General features: G+C 47.8%; 1 protein-coding gene across 2 annotated transcripts in view; it reads left to right on the top strand.

The window, feature by feature from the left end:
- Nucleotides 1–18,384, top strand: part of PPM1B (protein phosphatase, Mg2+/Mn2+ dependent 1B) — a 416,865-nt gene that overhangs the window by 167,602 nt on the left and 230,879 nt on the right. For both annotated transcript variants that reach the window (XM_069608458.1, XM_069608457.1), the window contains exon 3: nt 12,049–12,166. In XM_069608458.1, coding sequence (XP_069464559.1) covers nt 12,049–12,166 — 118 coding nt within the window. The remainder of the gene's footprint in view (nt 1–12,048; nt 12,167–18,384) is intronic.

Below are 18,384 nucleotides of genomic sequence, written 5' to 3'. Positions count from 1 at the left end.
GTGGTGCAGAGAGTTCTGAAGTATGCCGCCGTATTTTGGTTGGGGGCATACGTATTCACAATACATATTTCTTTATTCTCTATTAACTCCTTCAATATGACCATCCTCCCGTCTGTCTCCACCACTTCCCCGATTAGCTTAAAAGGGACATGCGGCGCCACCCAAACAAGCACTCCCCTAGCATAGGCAGAGTATGATGAGCCCACCACAATACCTTTCAATTTTTTCCCAATTAGCTCTACTTTCTCTCGTGTCAGATGCGTTTCTTGTAGCAGTGCAATATCTATCTTTTGCCATCTCAAATACAGCATGACCTTATTCCTCTTCAAATAACTGTTAAGTCCTCTGACATTCCACGTTATTATTTTAAGCTCCCCCATTGTTCATTAATACTCCCCCTTCTTTCATCAGGCCAGTCCTCCCTGCTCACACAAACAGTCCCCTCTCAGTAGTCCACATAGGCTCATAAAACTTAAACTCCCCATAACTATATACACCCTCAACTCCCCGCCTCCCTCCCCTCGCCCCATCCGTCCCTTCCCTTCCAACACCCTCCCCAACTGCTGCCCAGCTCCATTCCTGGATCTCAGGCACCCGCACATCTAGCCCTGCCTAGCACACACTTCTACACAGGGCTCAGTAGGGTGAAGCCGCCCTAACGGTCTCTAAACTAATAATATATTGGGGTGGATTGCTTCTGTCTTGATGCTCCTATTTCTAAATTATGCGCTTAATGTTGATGCCGTACTGTTACCAATTACATTTGCACCCACTATATTCCAGTCCGTGCCGAGCACCAGGCTCGAATGTTACTCCGCGTTCATTCTGTCCCACATTTCCAGTATATTTAGGATCACCCTCCCACTTACCCCCTCAGTGTCCGTGTTACAAGTTCTTTATTCGTCATGTTCCTGCTGGTCACGATCTGCTTCATGTTCCGGGCAACCCTGCAGGTCCAGCCATTTCACAGCGTCCTCAGGAGTCTCGAAAAAAAATTGCTTTTTCTTTGTAAAACACTTTCAATCTTGCCGGGTACAGAAGCATGTACTTCATGCCTGCTCCTCTCAACCTCCTTTTGACAGCCACGTAACAGTATCTTCGCCTCTGCGCCAGCATCGTATAGTCCGGGTATGCTATGATGTTGGTGGATGCTCTCTCTATCGTACCGCCCTTGAGAAAATATTCCAATATATTTTCCCTGTCTCTATAGTTCAGGATCCTTGCGATGATGGGTCTCGGCGGGGCCTCAGGTCGAGGTTTTCTCATAAGGGCACGATGTGCCTGCTCCACCGTGAACCCCTGCTAAAGTTTGTCTGCTCCAATCCCCTGAAGGAACATGTTCTCCACGTAGTTTGTGGGGTCCTGGCCTTCCTCTGCTTCCGGCAGGCCGACCACTCAGATGTTATTCCTTCTCGCCCTTCTGTCCGCTTCTTCCACCCGATTTTCCAGGTTAGCGACCTGCTGTTTTAGCACATGAACTTCCTTTGCATTGTTCGTGCTGACTTCTGTGTTAATCTTCACCTCACTTTCGAGACCACTAGTTCTCTCAGCCAGCGCCCTGACATCTTGTTGTAACAGGGTAAGTTCTGTTAATTTTGTTTTCTAGGGCTGTTCGTAGGTCCGCCATTGCCAAGCTCCATTGAGTGCTCAGTGCCGTTATAGCATCTAGGATTTGCTGTTTATCTCCCTCTGGGGCTTCTTCCACAGGGGTCCCAGCCCCGCCTTGTGCCGATGTTGTAGGGGTCCTCTGCGTTTTCGCAAAGACCTCCATTGTGGATTGTTTGGTCTTAGCCCTCAGTCCTTTTACTGACATAATGCCACCCTTCGCCCTTATCTGCCTCCGGCCCGGTGTGGTTGTTGCGACTTTTCCAGTACTTCGGTCGTCGGGATCTCCGCTTTCCGTAGCTATGGCACGTTAGATTGTCATTCAAGTGGGTTGTATCCTCCCACGTATCACTTCCATCCGTAGGTCTTGTCGGCCCCTAGAATTCGTAGCTACCTCCTGCAATCCAGTTGCCTAGGTGCATGGAGGACACGCTAGGTTGGGCGCCCCCTCTAGGTTGTTACAAGCGCTCTTTATTTATTGCAGTTTAATTCGCCCTCAGTGTCACCCAGTGCCGTTTAAGGCATGCACTAAAATTGCACCACCTTGGCATCCCATATCTTCCAAGCCGTTTTCCATACAGTTTTAGGGTGCATCCACAACCAATGTCAGTGACAATCTGCTGTACTGCTCCTTGCAGATTTTTCTGTATGACCGTCTGTTGAGCCTGGTGCCTTTATAATCCACCTGCTGCAGCACTGCGGTTGTCGTGGTCTGCGGCGCCTTCCCCCAAGCCCATCCGACCTGCACTTTAATCGTAGCGTGTGTCTGACTGCGGTGGCTCAAGCGCTGCCAAGCCCCACAGTCTTCGATGTCTTCGGCGCCGTCTGACGCCTGCCCAGCTCGCAATGGTGGAAATCCCACCGTCAGCGTTGCAAGGGCTGCCTGCCCATGAGCACTCTGTTTGTTCAGCCCCGCTGTCCTTTCTCCTTGAATGGCTCTTATGTGCTGGCACAAGTTATTTGGGATGCAGTTGAGTGCCGATCCGTGCATAGAAAGAGGTTATATCGCCCGTCGGCGGTCCATGAATGCTGCTTCACTTGAGCGGGACTCGGCTGCTTTCGCTTGTAATTGCGAGCCGTCACGATTCGCCAAGCTTGTTGCAACGAACTTGCAACAGTATCAAGCTGCTCCTGCCTTCCAGTCCGGGAGTGGCAGATTAGTAACACGGTCTCTTCGGGGAACACAATACAGTCGTCCGCAGTCCGTGCAATTCTGTGGAGTCAGTTTAATTTCCCGTCTTAACCAGCCTTCTCTTTGCTTGCCGCCATCTTAGCAACAAAGTGACCCCACGGCCGCGCCAGTTAAAGTCTGCAGATCTCGCTTTCCACAGACCCGATGGACTCCTACATCAGGATTATCACAGCCTTCATCTTCCGACGCTTGACCCTTAAGTTTCAAGAAGTAACTGCAGCAAAATGAAGTCGGATCATCAGGAGCTCGTCAAGAATCGCTTCCTATTCCATGGCTAGTTGGCCACGCCCCCGGGCACAGAAAATATTTACTGCAGGAAGCAAGCCCTTGAAGTCCGCAAGCCTTCACGTTTACCTGGTGGGATTGCGTAGCGATGTGGGCTGACCACATTCTCGAAGGAGAGGAAAGAGACGGATTCCTGGCAATCAGCAAAGATGAAAGAGGCAATGTGTGAGTGCCTTCAGTCGGGTCTGGATACTGCAGATAGCATTAGTAGATACATGGTGACTAGTACTGCTATACACAGGTTTGCACGGTTGAGAATGTTGGGGTTTGCACCGGCCATGTAATCCAGGCCTCTCAATATGCCTTTTGACGGCTCCCGACTGTTAGGCAGCAAGGCTGATGAGTCTGGAAAGCTGCAGACCCCTAAAGCGGCAGCAAAGCCTCTCAGTGCCGCAATTGGACAGCCTCCACATTCTTACCCCAGTTCATCATCTTGGTGCGGTAGGTCCTTTCATTTCTACTCCTCAGTTGGAAGAGTGAGAGGACAGGCTAGTCATAGAGGCCAGAAAAGATTCCTCGTGATCAACAAGGGAGAGGTACTGGGTCCGCCCAAGCACAGGCTACTTTGCCCTCAGCCCCCTCAAAACCTCTGATGCCTTAGCCCACAAGACTCTGGTGGGAGGCAGCCTCTCAGATCATTTGAAAGAATGGCGGGCATTACTTCGGATGTGTGAGCATTATAAACTGTAGGCCAGGGTTAATGTCTTCCCTTTCAAAAAAGGCCTCTGGATCATCCACTGGGGAACAATTCATTCAGAATTCCAGATCCGTTCCTTCTGCAGGACATTTTGACCCTGCTAGAGAAAGGTGCTATAGAACCGGTACCTGTAGCGAAGAGCAACAAGGGTTGACATTCCCCTTACTTCCTAATCCCCAAGAATGATGGAGGATTGAGACCATCTTGGACCCGATCCAATTCCTCAGGAAGGACAATTTCAAGATGGTTGCCCTTTCTCGGATCCTTCAGGCCCTCCAATTCTAAACCGGATAGTGCCATTGGACCTTCAGGATGGATAATTTCATGTGCTTATCCATCACAAGCACAGAAAGTACCCGAAATTTGAGATTACTGATTCTCATTTTCAATTTGTTGTTCTGCCATTCAGGCTGACCTATGCCTGAGGGTTTTCGCCAAGTTGATGGCAGTTGTGGCAGCGAGTCTCAGGAGGGTGGGGGGATTCACGTCTACCCCTACCTGGATGATCGGCTGATCAGGGCTCATTCTCCTGAACATACTGGGATTCTCCCTCAATTACAAGAGGTCCCACATGATACTTTCTCATAGGCTCCAAATCATCACAGAGGCCCTGGATGCATCCTCAGGAGGTGGTTGAGGGGGGGCTCACCAGCCGAGGTGAGGGCTTGAAACATTCTGCAAACAGGCACCAAATTCCAGAGTGCCCAGCATCGTCCTGCCTTTGATTATTTTTGAGATTGCTCAACCTCGTGGCATCCTGCATTTACCTGGTGCCAGAGCTTCGCTTGAGAATGAGATCCCTCCATTGAGCTCTCAGGACTCAATGGTCCCAATTCAAAGGCAGGATGTCAGACCACCTTCAGGTTCCGAGCAGTTGCACAGGATGTTATGTGGTGGGCCTGCGAGCACAACATTCTGAAGGGAGAACTCTTTTGGCAACCATGGCCAGAGACCGTAGTGACGGACGCCTCACTTGCGGTGTGGAGGGAGCCCACGCCAACGATCTGACAATCAGCGGTTGTTGGTCTCCATCAGAGTCCAAACTACACATCAATCTTTTGGAACAGAGGGCTATCCGACGAGCTCTGAAAGCCTTTCTGCCCTCTGTACGGAGAAATGTCCTGATAATGACAGACAGCTCAGTGACCTTGTACTACCTCAACAGGAGAGGAGACGTAGGGTCACTACCTCTGCAGAGAAGCAATGCAGCTCTGGTTCAAGACAATTCCAGAAGAAATCTCCTTATCAGCATTTCACCTTGCCTGAGAAGAGAACACAGTGGCGGACGCACTGAGCAGGCAGAGCACGGTCTCCCACGAGTGAGAACTTGCTCAAGAAGTTAGTTCAGGAAGTCCTTCAAGAGATCTTCACCCTTTGGGGAACCCCTCAAGTGGACCTTTTCACGACCATGGTAGCTGTTCTGCTCCAGGTAACATTTTTGTAGTGGACTGGGAGTTTCCACTAAGTACGCATTCCCTCCTGTCCCAGTCATTCCTCACGTGATCCCGAGGTTGAGAAAGTTTGGGAAATCCATGATCCTAATTGCTCCGGATTGGGCAGGAGGATGCCGTACCCAGACCTTCTGCACATGTCCATCTGCCCTCCAATTCGGCTTTCACAAGAGAGGACCTCCTCTCTCTAGAGAGTGGATGGTAATTTTCTCCATCCAGAGTTCAAGACTCTCCACCTTCATGCATGGTTTCTTAGAGGTTGAGATAGGAGGATTGGGACATCCCAAATGATGTAATGGGAGACTTTGCTTTCGGCCAGAAGACCAGCAAAAAAGCCATTGTACCGCTGCTGCTGGAACATCTTCAGCAGCTGGAGTAGGGATAAGAATGTGGCTCTGTTTCAATGCGGTACACCGATGGTGTTATCTTTTTTTGTTACACTTAGCAAATCTGGGGCACCGGATTGGAACAATAAAGGGGTATCTGGCAGAGCTTTCAGTTTTCAAGTGCTCTTCAGAAGAAACCTTGTACTTTCAAATCCCTCTAATCATTAATTTGCTTAAGGGACTCGCTAATGTCTTTCCACCTACTCCCTTTCAAGTCCATGTATGGGATTTAAATCTTGTACTGACATTTCTAACATGTATTCCGTTTGAACCAGTACATTCATGTTCATTAAGACTATTAAAATTAAAGACCATTTTACTAGTTGCAATAACGTCAGCCCGCAGGGTGAGCGAGTTACGGGCACTTTACTTCCATTCACTATTTTATATAAGGACAAAGTTGTTCTTTAAGTGAAACCTTCTTTTATGCCAAAAATAGTCTCTGACTTCCATTTGTCTCAAAATATTTTGATAAGTAATTTATTGGCTACACAGGTCATAAATTGGGCTTGGCAGTAACTAAACAAACCCTATCCAGATAGATTATTCGAATGGATTGTGTCCTCCAACCTATGACACATCTTTGACATATAATGTCCACAGCTGTGTACTTCGGAAACTTTTTCGGCAGAGGGCTTCCTGCGTCGATGGCATCTGGTCGATGTTCCTCAAAGGCCTCCGTTGAGGGCAACGTCACCAGATTTTATAAATAGGACACGCAGCGCCTGTAGCCTCAGATCAGTTTTTTCTGCAAACGTGTTTGCTTCGGAGACTCGGCGCGCCTTGTGTATTCCGTGTGAATGTCTTCTTCCGCCTCTCTGACTCCGCGATCTGGCTTCAAGACTTGCCGGGACTGCAAGTCTAAGATGTCGATTGCCGACCGACATCGCATTTGTTTGTGGTGCATGGGCGAGAGTCACGACACCAATGACTTGTTCCAAATGCCAGTCGCTGACTGCTAAGGCCTTGAGGCAGCGTAAGGGAAAGCTTCAGGTAGGTAGGGGTTCTAAACCCAGTAAGTCCGGTAAATCGAAGTCCAAGGGCATGTCCACCGACGATTCGAGGGGCGACTTTCCGTGTCGGAAGGAGTCCCGGGGGTCTCTGTCCCAGAGTGGTTCCCGCCATTTGTCCTCATCTTGGCATTCTAGGAAGCGCTGTCACTGGTTGCCTTACCCATCGCCCTCGTAGGATGGAGCTGCAAGGAAAGTGGCTTGTCCAACAAAGTCCTCGACTCCGGAAGAATGGGCTGCCTTCAGGGAGAAGATGTTGGCAATTTTCCAATCGCAGGGCACAGTTCCGTCTGTGCCTTCTAACGAAGCCGGCAAGGAACGGTCTTGATCCGTGATTCGTGCGCCTTCTGGCTCGGGTCCTCGGCGCGATCCTCATCGGGAACCTTTGCGGTCCCGTTCGGACAAGGCCGAGGATGGTTGCAAGAGACGTGCTTCCTGGTCTTGGTCCTCGTCCCCAGCAAGACTGCAGAAACCTGCTAAGGGCTTGAGGTCGGTGTCGATGCCGTGTCCGTCGTATACGGATGTCGAAGCTTTGCTTTCGTACCAGCCCTTGGCGCCGTGACGCCTTCAAGGCCTTTTGTCCGGGATTTGCCGTCGGAGGTCCCTGGTACGGTGGATTCTTCAAGGAAGGCTACTTCCAAGTCTCTAAGGCCTGTTAAGGACTCAGACCCTCGGCTGTTCCGAGACAGGACTTTTATCTCCCTCTGCATGACATCTATGAGGAGGAGGAGGAGGAGGAGAGGTCCGATTTCGATTTTGACCCTGATGTGGCTCCTGTGTTTTCATGTGATAGTCAGTTGGAAGAGTTAAGGCAATCTCTTCATGATGGAAAGATGAAGGGGAAGAAAGGATGGGTTTCTTGCTCTTATGCAAAATGGGAAGTATGCCATGTGTGAATCCCTTCAGTCGGGTTTGGACACAGCCGACAGGGTTAGCCGGTCCATGGCTGCGAGCACCGTTATACGCAGATTAGCGTGGTTGCGGAAGTCTGGTTTTGCTCCTGATGTGCAAGCCTGTCTTTTGAACATGCCCTTTAATGGCGTGCATTTGTTTGGCAGCACGGCTGATGAGAGCCTTGAGAGGTTGCAGACCTCAAAAGCTGTGCCGAAATTTTTAAGCGCAGCTGTGCGTCAACCTCCTCCTTTTCGTCCTAGGGGACAGCAGTGGAGGGGAGGTTCTTTCCGTTACTACTCCTCCTTTGGTAGAACGAGTGGAGCCGCCAGTCGAAGGGGTCAGCATAAAAAAGTGGTCAGGGGGGGAATAGAGCTGCCAAAGCCGCTCAGGCAGGTGCCATTTTGCTTTCAGGCGCAGCCGCTCCAAAAAGGTCATGAGGCCATGTCCCATGGTTTGCCGGTTGGGGGCAGATTGTCTCAGCATCTCGAAGAATCGCGAGCCATTACTTCGGATGCATAGGTTCTGGATACCATAGCCCACGGCTACTGCCTTCCCTTCCTACAGCGGCCTCAAGACAATTCACCGGGGAATCTCTCTTTGAAGCTTCCAGATCCACTCCTTGTGCAGGAAATCCTGACCTGCTAGAGAAAGGCGCTATAGAACTGGTGCCTGTAGTAGAGGGGAACAAGGGGTGGTATTCCCCATATTTTTTTGATTCCAAAGAAAGACTGGGGATTGAGACCCATTCTGGATTTGCGTTGGTTTGACAACCTTCTCAGGAAGGTCAAGTTCAAAATGGTCACTCTTTCTCAAGTCCTCCAGGCCCTTCAACTTCAGGATTGGTTGGTGTCTCTGGACCTACAGGTTGCTTACTTTCATGTGCCGATTCATCCCAAGCACAGAAAGTACCTGAGGTCTGCGGCTGTCGACTCGCACTTTCAGTTTAATGTCCTGCCCTTTGGATTGACCTCCGCCGGAGGGTCTTCACCAAGCTCGTGGTGGTGGCAGCGTATCTCTGGCGAGGGGGGGGATTCACTTCTACCACTACCTGGACGACTGGCTGATCCGTGTGCGTTCTCCTGAGCAAGCATTGGATCACCTTGGTCTCACCTGCCGCTCCCTCAATTTCAAGAAGTCGCATCTGACACCTTCCCAACAGCTGCAGAACATCGGCGCTGTGTTGGACACGTCCTTGGGGAAGTGTTTGCCTCCCAAGATGAGGACTCCTCACATTGTGCAGATGGTGGACACGTTTCAAACTGCCCAGAGTCTCCCAGCTTTCGTATTCTTAAGGTTGCTTGGCCTCATGGCATCCTGCATTTTTCTGGTGCCAGAGGCCAGGCTGAGGATGAGATCCCTACAATGGGTCCTCAAGGTGCAGTGGTCGCAGTTTTCAAGCAAGCTGTCGGATCCCGTTCAGATTCCAATCTCGGTCTCCCAGGATCTTCTGTGGTGGCCAATGAGGGGAACCTGATGAAGGGGGAGCCGTTTTGGCCATCGTGGCCGGAGGTGATTGTAGTGCCGGACACTTACCTCACAGGATGGGGAGCTCATTCCGAAGACTTAATCGCCAGCAGAGTCCAAACTCCACATCAACCGGTTAGAGCTGAGGGCCATCAGGCTGGCCCTGAAGGCTTTTCTGCTGTCTGTGCAGGTGAAGAGTGTCCTGATCATGACGGACAACACAGTGGTCATGCATTACCTTAACCAAAAAGGGGATGGGGGAGGGGCCACTCCTATTGAGCAGAGAGACAATGCAGCTCTGGTTCTGGGTAATCCAGCAAGGAATTTCACTCTCGGCAGTCCATCCAGAGGTCAGGACTCTCAACCTTCACGCTTGGTATCTGAAAGGTATAAGGATTGGGACCGCCCGGATGTGATGGAGGTGTTGTTTTTTTCGGCCTGGAGGCCACCAACAAAATCCCTGTATAGTTGGTGTAAGTTTTGCGACTGGTGCAGAGGACAAAATGTTGATCCTTTTCAGTGTTCTATTCCTGTGGTTTTGTCTTTTTTTACTTTCTTTGGCACACAGGGGCCTTCAAGTGGGTACCATTTAAAGGTTACCTGGTGGGGCTGTCTATCTTCAAGCGCTCGTGTGAAGAATGTTCTTACTTTAAGATTAGTTTGATTTTCCAATTTCTTAAAGGGCTCACTAATGTGTTCCCACCGTCCCCTTTCCAGGGCATGTTTGGGATCTGAATTTGGTTTTGAAATTCCTGATGGGTGCTCCGTTTGAACCTTTGCACTTTCGCCCTTTGAGACGGTCTTTCAAGACAGTGTTCTTGGTTGCGGTTACTTCCGCTTGCAGTGTGAGTGAATTGCAGGCACTTTCATCTAAGCCACCCTTTACTGTGTTTCACAAGGATAGGCTTGTACTGAGGGTATGTCCTTCCTTTCTACTTACGGTAGTGTCTGAATTTCATTTAAGCCAGAAAGTGGTTCTTCCATCTTTCTATCCTCCTCATCCTGGTAAGGAAGAGGAGCGACTCCATCGGTTGGACCCAAGGAGAGCTCTGAGCTTTTATATTTCTAGGATGTCCAGGGTCAGAGTGGACGATCACCTCTTTGTAGGATATACTGGACACCGATTGGGCCAGGCTATTACCAAACAGACCTTGTCCAGGTGGATTATCCTCACCATTACTGAATGTTAATGATTGGCAGGTAAGGACCCTCCAGAAGGTTTGCGAGCTCATTCCAGTAGGGGCGTGGCTACTTCCATATCCCTACAATGGGGAGTTCCTATTAGGAATATTTGTTATGCAGCCATGTGGGCTTATATCCACCCCTTTCTTAAACATTACCTGGATTCGATCCATGGTCAAGATATGGCCTTTGGTAAGGCGGTTCTTTATTCTGCCATCTGATTGGGTACTCCAAATTCTTTTCCCTCCTGCATTTTCTGGTACTGCTTTGGGAGTCTTGTCAAAGATGTGGAATACGTTGGAGGAACATCCAATCGAATGAATGTTACCAGTTGGCAAGTAATTGTTCTGGCTATTGGGGAATGCTATAGACTGACTGGTAAAGACTCTTTTGAGGGTATACACACATTTCGTCGAAGTATTTTTCAACGTGGGACATTTCATCGCCAACATTTTCATCGACCAAAACTCGTTTTAAAAAAAATATATTTTTTGGTGGGTGTTTTGTTGCGGTTGGGGTATGATTATTTAATTAAGGGGGAGTATGGGGGGAACCCCCCCATAAATAAAATGTAAAAAAAAGTTTTGGTGGATGAAAACGTGGCGATGAAAAGTCCCACGTTGAAAAATTCTTCGGCGAAATCACGTAGAACCCTTTTGAGGGCCTGTTCTATTTGCAGCATGGGGTGCCAATTAAGGACATCTGTGCGGAAGCCACTTTGCCTACCTTCCACACTTTGTCTGGACTCAACTTCCACTTGGGAAGGAGGATTTGATAAAAGCTGTCCTTAATTCTGTCCATGGTAACCTTTAAGAACAAGTCAATTCGTACTCCCACCGACCAAAACAAATACTGCTTTGGGAGTCTATCAAAGATGAGAAGTAGGTGGGAGGACACAATCCATTCGATGAACAAGTTACTTGGCCCTGGTAACATTCTTTCGATTTGATGTTCCTCACACGTATTCCTCATCGCCCCTCCCAGCTTACCCCACTGTAGAAAGTTTGTGCGTTTACACTTTACGCTCCTTTAGAGTACACTAAGGTCTATGCTGTTGCTAGTAATTGCTCTAAAGAGAGGGGAGAAACAGAACTGAAGCCAACGGGCACTGCACATGCTGCATATACTGGTGATGACGTTGACTGTTGGACCGAGGCCCTCGAGGGACATTCAGTCGACGAGACCAGTGCACAGCACCCTCTGTCAAGGGGGGATGGGGGGGGGGAATCTGAAGCTGGAAAGGAATTTCAAAGATTAGTAATACGTGGGAGGATCATTCAATCAGAAGGTTACCACGTGTAAGTAACTGGGAGGATCATTCAATCAGAAGGTTACCACGGGTAAGTAACTTGTATATAATCCATTGGAGTCAAGTCATGCATGCCACAAGGCCACTTGGTAACCATCGCTGGAAGTACACCTAGCGTGCAGAGCCAAGCATTGTGGGTATGTAAATTAGACAAAATGGTTTATGGAAATGTTTTTTTCAAGCCTTTTTAAACTCACCATAACTTTGCTGATGTTTGATAGACATATATTCGTACCTGTTTTAACAATGTTGCAGTGTTTTAAATGTACTGTGGGTCTCTTAAAGAACCCCCCCAATTCGAGGAAAATATCCTCCCATTTCCCCCCAACCCTTCATTTTTAACCTTAAAAGGGTCACATGAGTAGTCTCCACCTTTCACTCCGAGTGTCGATTCTGTATCTGCTAAGACATTTTCAACATCACGAAGTCTATACAGGATACATGACCCAATGAAACTAAGCTACAAGAGTAAATTTTACTTGCTACAAATGAAGTACTCGTCTAAATCATTTTTTTTAAGCAGAGACAATAACTCAATTGAACTAATTAATTTCCCTTTTTTTTGTTGTGCAGGGGAGTCGCGATAACATGAGTATTGTATTGGTTTGTTTTTCAAATGCCCCAAAGGTTTTGGAAGAGGCAGTGAAAAAAGATGCAGAATTGGATAAACATTTGGAATCAAGAGTTGAAGGTAAGCCTTTAATTATTATTTGATGCCTTGGGTGTATCTGCTAGGTTTTTCAGTGCGGTCATTAATTACACCAGAGAAGAAACTTCAGAGAGGACTTTTATAGCAGATTATGTGTGACCTTGTGGGGCGGGAGGCATACCTGCTTTTGATCTTTGCCTTTGATGTTGCATCTGGGGCTTTCAAGCTCTCAATAAATTTCCAATGCTTGAAGACGTTTGTCGACTTGCGCTGGAGTTGGACCAAGACAACAAGAGTTCTTCTCAAAAGCTACCACAAGCCTCACCAGCTTGTCACTTTCAAGAAACTTTGGTTGGAATAGTGTTAGGAAAGGTTTCTCTTTACATCACCTTTCCCTCCATTTGCATACACCCTTTTGTTTTTAGTTTTGAATCTGAGCCATCAGCTTCACTACACTGGCTTCTGCTAATTTGTCATGGGGAAAAATTTTGTTTTCTTCAGGCGGTCAATACTGGGAAGCATTGTTTCCCTTAGTCTTGTTACATTGGTGACTTTTTATCATTGCACTGCATTGTAAGATGCATTGCACAATGGCGTACACTTTTTATTTTACCCTAGAGTAACACTCAGTGGATTTTTAGTTAATCAGGTGTGCCTAAGAGACAAGTTGGTGGCAGCAGTTACCTTTTGCTATTTTTTGGTGTATTTTACTTTAGCCATACCGTGTTTGGCTACCAACTGTGGCAAGTGTTCAAACAGTGCCACAAGGTTTTTCTTTTGTCTTTTGGCCATCTTGTCACTTATCTTTCTTCCTGACCTGTGAGGCAAGGAAAATCCTTGTATGGACTTTTACTGCCTGGGAAAACAGTGGCTTTTCGCTGGCTACTGCAGGGCCATGTGTTTCTGCTGCCAGGTAGTGGGCTGTGACTGTCTGGTCCCAATCCACAAACTGGGTTCAGTGTGTCTGAATTCTATTCATGAGTTGTGCCACCAGTGGTCCCGATTGGCCCACTGCTGGGGTCCCTGTGGGCCTGTTATGCGCTCAGGTTCCCGGAATGGGACACGTATTTTTCGTGTCCCCACAAAGAACACGGTACTCAATCGGGTTTCACGTTATGGGTCACAGAAAGGAAGATCCCGATCTACGGGCCTGCGAGGTGGCTGGAGGTTACCATGGAGACTTAGTGATACGTTGCTAAGAAGACGCAACGTACGCTTCGGTTCACGGCGGTGGTCACGTGACACTGGATATATAACTCCGCTCCTTGGCTTGCTCAGTGCTTCTGATTTAGTTTTCTCGGAGCTACGTCTTGTTTCTCTTGCATCTAGTTTATCTAATTACCTGAACCTTTGCCTTCATAACGACCTTGCTTGTGGATTGTCCTAGTCTGTTTTGGAATTCAGTGATCTCCCGGTATTTTGACCCGTGCCTTCTGATTTTGGAATTGGTTTTCGTATTTTCCTTGTGTTTAACTTTGCTCGCTTGGATTGACCCGGACTGTTAAAAGGACTGCTTTTGGTAATCATAGACTGCGCCGAGGGACAGCCTCCGCTGCACCGCGGGACTGCTTCATCCTCGCCGCGGGACAGCCTCCGCTGCATCGCGGGACAGCATCGGCTGCGCCGCGGGACAGCCTCCGCTGCACCGCGGGACTGCTTCATCCTCACCGCGGGACAGCCTCCGCTGCATCGCGGGACAGCATCGGCTGTGCCATTTTCTTACATCACGAACATTTTCCACGAAGAGCTAAACCCTGGATTCCTTCTGGTAAGAGTCTTTGTGTCTTTTCTACTTATCCAATTGCTCATTGTAGAGAAAAGAAAAGGATTAAGTAACTAGAGAGGTTTATCTTTTGCAGAATACTTCCATTGTCTCCCGAAGCCTGCGAGATTGAGGCCAATCAACTCGATATCTGGTATATCGCTAAACAGCTACGTGGTCTCTGAGGGAATTCCAAATATCCTTGAAAACGTCTTTCAATTAATTGATCCCTCTGTATGTGAGTTATTACCGTTCAGAGGGATACATTGGTGGGAAGAATTCTTCTTCTACACTACGGGGTCAACCAGTGAAGAGGAATTCTGACATAATCAGAAGCCTTTAAACATGGACCCCAATGAGACCCTAGCTAACCTCCTCCAGTTAGTAGCGGATTTAAGATCGGATATGGCTACCGCTCATGCCGCCACTCAACAACAAATACTAGAGCTCCAGACAGCCATACAACCCTTGTCTCATGCAGCACCGGTTTTACCAACACCTCCGGTCGTTGAACCTGCACAGACGGGGGTCAGTCCGGTGTATGTTACTTCCCAGTTTCCATTGGCTCCCCCGGAAAGATTCCATGGGGATCCGAAACAGTTCAGAACGTTTCTGAATCAATGTCGTTTACATTTCTTATGTCGGCCAGGCTCTTTTCCTGATTCTGCTACTAAAGCAGCCTTCTTGTTGTCCCATCTGGGGGGTACAGCCTCTGCTTGGGCTAATCCTCTTTTGGAGGAGGGTAGTCCCTTATTGTTCGATTGTGACGCTTTGATTGAAGCCATGGGGAAGGTGTTTGATACTCGATATAAAGCCCAGGTCATGGAACTGGAGTTACTAAGTTTGCAACAAGGGGATATGACACTGTTGGCTTATATAGCCAAATTCAATCAGTTAGCCGCTGAGACGGCTTGGCCTGATGATAAGAAGGCTTCATTGTTCTATAAGGGCCTGTCTGAATCCCTCAAAGATACCCTTGCTATAGTACCTGTAGTACCTACGTCATTTCCGGAACTACTGGAACTAGTTCTTCAGATAGATGCTCGGAAAGCTGCTAGAAAAGGGGAGAAACGTGGTCTAACTCCGGAAGTTCAAGTCAACCCTTTACCTTCTCCCAGTACATCCGAACCGATGCAAATTGGGGCAGCTATTCGCGGTCCTCTTTCACCAGAAGAAAGAGAGTATCGAAAGAAGAACAACCTATGTTTCTATTGTGGATCTTCGGAACACTTGTTGAGAGTTTGTTCTAAGAAACCTTCCAAGAAACAGGGAAACGCGAGAGCTCGGCAATGAAAGGAGTCCAGTTGCCGAGCAATTACGTATCCAAGGATTCCATAGCTATTCAACCAATTGAAATAGCGGTAATCTTCAGGTTACCACATGACAAGATAGTTCAAGCCACAGCAATCATAGATTCTGGCGCTACAGGTAACTACATCGATTCTTTATACGCCAAGAATCTGGGTCTTCCTACCATTGATAAAGCAAATCCCGTTTTGGTTAATGCTGTTGATGGTTCTTCCTTGGTTTCTGGAATGGTCATCCACCAGACAGAGAATCTGAAAATGGAAACCTTAAAGGGGCATTCCGAAATCATCTTTTTTGATCTTATCTCTGCACCTCAGTTCCGGCTCATATTGGGTCTTCCTTGGTTACGGTTGCACAACCCTATCATTGATTGGCACTCGGGCAATATAGAACTTATGTCAGAGTTCTGCGAGAGCCGATGTTGGAAGGACAAACTCCCAGTGAGTAGTCCGTGTCGTTCTCTTTTTGATATCGCTCCTACTGTCGGAGCAGTTCTCACCAGTGTATTGCCTAATGAATATTCAACATACAAAGATGTGTTTGACGAAGGAGGTGCTTTGGTTTTGCCTCCACACAGACCATACGACTGTCCTATTGATTTGGTTCCGGGGGGTAAACTACCCTCCGGTAGAATATATTCATTAACCCATAAGGAAGACCTCATTCTAAAGGATTACATTGATCAGGCGTTGAAAACTGGGTTCATTCGCCCTTCTCGTTCACCTGCGGCCTCTCCTTTATTCTTTGTGCCTAAAAAAGAAGGGGATCTCCGGCCGTGTATTGATTATAGGGCTCTCAATTCCATTACTGTTCGGAACCAATATCCTATTCCTCTCATCTCAGTGCTTCTGGATCAGTTGGGTTCTTCTGTTATATTCACCAAATTAGACCTACGCGGTGCTTACAACTTAGTAAGAATTCGTAGTGGAGACGAGTGGAAAACAGCCTTTAAAACCAGGTATGGCTTGTTTGAATACAGAGTCATGCCGTTTGGGCTTTGTAACGCTCCCGCCACATTTCAATATTTCATCAACGATGTTTTTCATGACATGATGGACCAGTTCCTTATAGTCTACTTGGACGACATATTAATATACTCCGAATCCTACGAATTACATGTTAAACACGTTTCCCGTGTATTACACAGATTGCGTGAGAACAATCTGTTTGCTAAGCTAGAGAAGTGTGTTTTCCATGCTTCGGAAGTGGAATTTTTGGGTTATGAGATAACCAGCAAAGGAATCCAAATGAGCCAGTCCAAGGTCAAGGTAGTCCTGGAATGGCCTTCGCCCAACTCTTTGAAAGCCTTGCAATCTTTCTTGGGTTTTGCAAACTTTTACAGGCGGTTTGTTAAGGATTTCTCCACTCTGGTCGCTCCTTTGACATCTTTGACGAGCAGCAAAATGGCTTTCATTTGGGACCATGTGTGTGAACAGGCTTTTCGGACTCTCAAGACAGCTTTCACCAGTGCTCCGGTACTTCAACACCCAAATCCCAATCTGCCTTTCATAGTAGAGGCCGACGCTTCAGACATTGCTCTTGGTGCCATATTGTCTCAGGAGTGTCCTGAAACCAAGGGGTTGCATCCGGTAGCTTTTCATTCAAGGAAATTGACTTCCTATGAGCGGAATTATACCATAACGGAAAGAGAGTTGTTAGCAGTTCGGGATTCTTTTTTGACCTGGCGTCATCACTTATTGGGTACAGCATTCCCTGTTCAGGTTTATTCCGACCATAAGAATCTAATGGCTTTACAGTCCGTTAAGTGTTCCACTGCTCGGCATGCTAGGTGGCATGAATTCTTTTCTATGTTTAATTTCACCATTACCTACCGGCCGGGTTCGTTAAACACGAAGGCAGATGCACTTTCACGCATTCATGGCGAGTCGTCTTCTCCAAGTACTGATGGTCGTCCGCTATTACCTCACCAAGTGATATGCGCTTGTACGTTACAACCCACCTTGAGGGGTGGATTACAAGATTGGGCGAGAGATAATCCTGGGGAAATCACTAGACTCGACATTGAAGTCATACAAGGGTTACCTCATATCAAGGGTCTTCTGTTTCTTCCAGACGAGGATATGCGTACGAAGGCCATCAAGTGGTGTCATGATTCGATGCTATCAGCACACCCGGGTATTACGAAAACCATCGATCTATTACAGTGGTGGTGCTGGTGGCCCTCTATGGCTAAAGATGTTACTAAACATGTTGCTTGTTGTTACGTTTGTGCACAATGTAAAAGTCCTCGTTCCAAACCTGTCGGCTTACTTCAGTCTATGCCTGTTCCTGATTATCCATGGCATATGATTTCCATGGATTTCGTGGTGGATTTGCCCCCTGTCTCGGGCTTTAATACCATTTGGGTGGTCATTGACTACTTTACTAAACTGGCTTTGTTTGTACCTTGTCAAGGACTTCCTACTGCTCCTATATTGGCGGATCTGTTTCTTAAACATGTGTTTCGCTCCTTTGGTCTCCCTTTCATTATCATTACTGATAGGGGCTCGCAATTCACTTCTCGTTTTTGGAAATCTCTTACTGCTTCTTTTGGTATTGATGATCGGTACTCCAGCTCGTACCATCCTCAAACGGACGGACAGACAGAACGCCTCAACTCAACAATGGAACAGTTCCTTAGATGTCTTACTCATCAGTACCAGGACACCTGGTTATCCTTGCTTCCTATGGCAGAGTTCGCATATAATAATTCTCTCCATACCTCTACATGTTCTTCGCCGTTTTTTGCTTTATACGGCAGACACCCCAGGTCAATGCCTCTTTCTCCGGTCTTACCTGCTCGCCACCCTGCAGCCTCCTCTTGCATTCGGCAACTTGCTTCGATACAGTCACAGGTTAAGTTACACTTGAACAATGCTCACTCTACTGCCAAACAATACGCTGATGCCCGTCGCTCTACGTCTCCTAAGTATGTGGTTGGGGGTCATGTTTGGCTCTCTACTAAGAATTTGCGTATCCCTGGTAGACGTGCTCTTCTCCCGCGGTACGTCGGTCCTTTCGTTATCACAGCAGTAATAAACCCTGTCGTTGTACGACTGTCTCTCCCTGCCAAATGGAGAGTACACCCTGTTTTCCATGTGTCCCTTCTCAAGGCCTTTCATCCTGGTACCTCGCTCCCTTCCCGTCCGCCTCCCCTGTCTGTGCAAGGTGAGGAGGAGTATGAAGTCCA

This window comes from Ambystoma mexicanum, chromosome 4q (genome assembly GCF_040938575.1).
Source record: "Ambystoma mexicanum isolate Mex_15411 chromosome 4q, UKY_AmexF1_1, whole genome shotgun sequence".
Classification (NCBI taxonomy): Eukaryota; Metazoa; Chordata; class Amphibia; order Caudata; family Ambystomatidae; genus Ambystoma; species Ambystoma mexicanum.
This window is presented reverse-complemented; position numbering and strand designations above follow the sequence as displayed.